Genomic DNA, 4,862 nt, shown 5'->3' on the forward strand with positions numbered 1-4,862 from the left:
ATAAATGTACAGTTCTTCATATTCTTGTTTCTTTTTATCTATACCAAATTTGATTTATTTTTTTGTGATGACAAAAGATCCGAAACTAGAAATAATTAACAAACACATGCAGAGTTTATGTTTTATTTTATAAGACAAATAGCTCTATTTTCTTAATCTAATTCAAATATTTTTTGGGGTAAAAAACTTTTGCCAAACTTATTAACTGCTGGGCTGTCCTGTATGATTCAACTTGTAAGGGATTTTCCCTGAATGATGTTTGTACTGGAGGAATGGCTTCAGCATATTATGAAAGAAATTAATTATTTGTTATCTACTCGTATGCTGGATTAGGATTTCTTTTTTATTTGGGGGCCAAATGACCCATATCATTAATTATAACATGCATCCAGCCCAGCTAGAATGGTATGTATATGACATCTCTTGTTCATTGCCTACAGGTCAGAAGCTCTTACTACTTGTTGCCGCCACCCTAGTCCTACACCAGAGTACTACCGCTTATGGGGCTGCGTCCTCTGGGAGCATCAGCATGGCACGGCCTGGCTGCCCAGATAAGTGTGGCAACATCAGCATCCCGTACCCGTTTGGCACTGGAAAAGGCTGCTTCCAAGAACCCTTTAATGTCACATGCAATGGGACCGGGGCATATCTCGGCTCAAACGGACTTAGGGTACTGGACATCGGTGTTACCCTGGGCGAGGTTCGTGTTCAGAATCCACATATAGCATCGCGATGCAACTTCAGCAATGGCAGCAATAGCACCAGTGGTTTCGACGTCTTAACTCTTGATCCTTTTCATACAGTTTCCAACACCAAGAACAAGTTGACATCAATCGGCTGTGGTGGACTTGCAATGGTTGTGGGACAAGCCAAGGGCAAGAACCAGCTTGAGTACCTCACCGCTGACTCATGCATTTCATACTGCATGGACATAAGCAGCATCGGTAATGGCACAGAGTGCTCTGTCACGGGTTGCTGCCGGGCCCCTGTTTCAGGAAACATCAACGCCTTCGGCGCCCAATCCGTACCAGTATCAGCTATATACAACTCTACCATTCAGTCTTTCAGCCCATGCACCTACTCGTTCGTTGCTGAGGATGATTGGTTCAAGTTTGATCGTTCTTATATCAACTCTACAAATTTTGGACGTAAATATACAGATGGTGTTCCTTTGGTACTGGATTGGGTTGTTGGTAATGGAAGTTGTTCTGAAACCAGCAAGATGGGATCACAGTATGCCTGCCAAGCCATGAACAGCGAGTGCATTGATGTGTCCAATGGCCCCGGTTACCGGTGCAACTGCTCTCAAGGTTATGAAGGCAATCCCTACTTACAAGGAGGGTGCAAAGGTACGTATATGCATCTCGCAGTATTAACCTATGCTCCTTTATCTTGCAGAATTCATGTTGACGCTCTCCTCACTTCCTTGAAATGGCAGACATCAATGAGTGCGAACCTCCAAACCAGTCCTTGTATCCTTGCAAAGGTAATTGCAGAAACACCATTGGGAGCTACACCTGTTCCTGCTCATCAGGATTTAGGAGCGATGATCCAAAGAGCATACCCTGCGTTCAAGCTGACCCAAACAAAGCTCTGAAGGTGGCCTTAGGTATGGGGTTATAATTGCGCATAAATAGAAGCTTTTTCGTACTTCTTTATGCCAGTAGTTGAACTAATGGAATCGTCATGATTTTCAGGCACATCTGCCGGTGTTGTCTTCCTCATGGTTTGCATGTTCGCTCTACGGGCTGAGTATCAGAAAAGGAAGCTGGCGAAAGAGAAGGAAAGATTCTTTGATCAGAATGGTGGTCAGATATTATACCATCAAATTATGTCAAAACAGGTCGATACGTTGATGATATTCACTCAGGAAGATCTAAAGAAGGCTACAAATGATTTTGACGAGAGCAGAGAAGTGGGCAGGGGCGGTCACGGCACTGTGTACAAGGGTGTTCTTAAGGATGGAAGAGTAATAGCCGTGAAGCGCTCCAAGATCATGAATGTGGCCGAAACTGATGAATTTGTGCAAGAGATTATCATACTTTCACAGACCAACCACCGGAATGTGGTCAGGCTTCTAGGGTGCTGCTTAGAGGTGGAAGTCCCCATACTAGTCTATGAATTCATCCCGAATGGCACTCTTTTTGAGTTCATCCATCGTAACCGTGGGACTCCACCTCCCTCGCTGGACACCCGGCTCATGGCCGCTCAAGAATCTGCTGAAGCACTCGCATATCTGCATCTGTCCATGAACCACCCCATAGTGCACGGGGATGTCAAGTCCATGAACATTCTCTTGGACGAAAACTACATGGCGAAGGTGACTGACTTTGGGGCATCAAGGACACTTCCCAAGAATGAGGTTCAGTTCATGACATTGGTGCAGGGGACCCTAGGTTACCTGGATCCCGAGTACCTGCAGGAACGGCAGCTCACGGAGAAGAGCGACGTTTACAGCTTCGGCATTGTGCTGCTGGAGCTGATTACGGGGAAGACGGCGATCTACCACGATGGCCCCAAGGAAGGCAAGAGCCTCGCGTCGTCCTTCCTGCTCGCGATGAAGGAGGAGAGCCTCGATGCCATCCTGGACGCGAGCATACTAAGCGCCGGGATGGAGACGCTGCTGAGAGAAGTCGCCGAGCTTGCGAGGATGTGCTTGAGCACCAGGGGGGAAGAGAGGCCTTCCATGACCCAGGTGGCTGACAAGCTGAAGGCTCTGCGGAGCACCTGGAGGGAGAAATTTCTGCTGACGGACGGCGAGACTGAGCGTTTGGTATCGGCACCTGCAGCTTTGGCGTTTCATGATCCTCTGTCATCGATCATGTTCTCGACTGGGCCCCGCATGTCTGGAATAGGTATAGAGACACCCAGATGATTGTTTCGGTTGATTGTTACACCATGCCAAGAGTGTGTGTACGTGTTAGAGGCGATTGCTCTGCAATTATTTTGTAATAAATTCCAAGTAAAATTCATCCATGTTCATTGAACTTGCTGGTTTGATCTTAATTCGGTGTGACCATTGCACCCTGGAAACATGTCGGTTTTCAAAGTTCACACAAAAGGGGTTCTATGTCAAGCTCAGAGGCCTTCACTTGCTGTTACTTACAGTACGGTGTGGATAGGGCAGCCTCATCTCATCTGGCCTCTGTTTATACTTGCTGGTTTGTGAGATAGACAGATGAGATGCTCATTCGGTTGTAGGAAACCAAAACGTAGAATTAGAAGTACTACAGGAATTTGATAGGATGGCACTTGCCCGGAAATCCATTTTGGCTCTACTGCTCTAGGGAGCACATGCTCTGCGTGCCAAAAATTAATTTTACTAATGTAAAAAAAAATAAAAAAAATTAGATGTGTTCATTGTCACACCCAACAGGTGCATGTAAATTTCCAGGGGAAAACTTAAGCATCTTAACCTGTGAAAAAAACAAGTCAAATGCCAAATGTTACACTTAATTTTATTTTTCTCACCGACGAATCACTGCTATCCCATATGGCATGAAAATTCTCAAGCACACTTGCAACACTAATATGAACATCTACAAAAAGATTCAGAATTTTTAAAATTTATTCAGTGTTCATTAGAGAGCATATGCTTCCCAGAGCCAAAAATCCGCGTCCGGCACCTGCCATCCTAAGAAATTGTCTTGCCTCGTTCCTACACAAAATTGAGCTTTAAGTGGATGTGTAATTTTCTCTAAAAACACAGGATTGAATAGTATTCCTACGAAATTCTTCTACACTTTTCCTACAAAATGAATGCATTTATAAGAAATTTTCCATTGGAATCCTTGTTCCTATGTTTTTCCTATGAAAATCCTCCAAAACGAGTGAGGCCTAAGAAGTGAATGTGATCTTTTTAAGGGTATGGATACCATCTCCTATGGCTAGATCCAAAGGGAAGAAGTTGCCGCCAGCACGATTGACAATTTTAAACATTTTTTATATTTACTTTAAAAAAACTAGGACAAAGACACAACTTGCATCTAACATGTCTTAAATTTTAAATATAACCCGCATAATTTTGAATATTTTGGAAGGACAAAGACACAACTAGGACAAAGACGAAACTAGGACAAAGACACAACTTTAAACATTTTGAATATTTACTTTGGAAAATCCTATTTAAATAGACATAATTAATTGCACACATAATTAGCCGTCGGATGATTAATTGCATTAATGACTTCATTTAAATTGATTCGGTGCTTGTTTAAAAAAAATTGTATTAATGGCTGCATGCGAACAATTTCTAAAAAAAATTGACCATTTGTTATAAGAGAGATTTTTTAGTATGCGGATAATTTTTGAGAATTTCTTAAAAAAATGAAAGGCACAAACTTTTTCTGAAATAGTGAGCAATTTTTCAATATGTTTTAAAAAGATAGAAACAAAAACATTTTTTGGAGTTCTGAACAATTTTCGCAAACAGGAGCATTCTTGGAATTCCAGAATATACTTTGAATATCGGAACAATTTTGGAAAAGTGAAACATTTTCTGAAATTCCATAGATACTTTGGAAGGCATAAAGAAATTATGAAATTGTCAAACATTTTTAGGAAAAGGAAATTTTTTTAAAAGATAAAGGACGTAAAAATGAGAAAACCGTTAAAGGAAGCATCAGGAGAAAGAAAAAATGAAAACGATAAAAAAAGAACCAAAAGGGTACAGCTAAAATGGGCCGGTCCGTTTTGGTGGGTCGATGGCAAGCCTTTCGGCGGCCTATGACATCTGAGCGGTGGCCCAAATCGTAACTGGGCCATGGGAAGAGAATATGGGCGGTAGCCCAGGCTGTAACTGGGCTAAGGGACAGAATCCTCGCTTTTTTCCAGCCGTCAACTAGCTGCAATTACGCGGGCGG

At 42.6% G+C, this 4,862-nt stretch overlaps 1 protein-coding gene across 1 annotated transcript; it reads left to right on the forward strand.

Moving 5' to 3' along the window:
* Positions 1-358: 358 nt before the first annotated feature.
* Positions 359-2,875, forward strand: LOC123170297 (wall-associated receptor kinase 2-like). Its single transcript, XM_044588129.1, has 4 exons — positions 359-1,349; positions 1,439-1,486; positions 1,535-1,609; positions 1,698-2,875. Exons 1-4 carry the CDS (start codon positions 359-361, stop codon positions 2,873-2,875), a joined length of 2,292 nt encoding a protein of 763 aa, XP_044444064.1.
* Positions 2,876-4,862: the final 1,987 nt, after the last annotated feature.

The sequence above is a fragment of the Triticum aestivum genome, chromosome 7D (genome assembly GCF_018294505.1).
Source record: "Triticum aestivum cultivar Chinese Spring chromosome 7D, IWGSC CS RefSeq v2.1, whole genome shotgun sequence".
In the NCBI taxonomy this organism is placed as follows: domain Eukaryota; kingdom Viridiplantae; phylum Streptophyta; class Magnoliopsida; order Poales; family Poaceae; genus Triticum; species Triticum aestivum.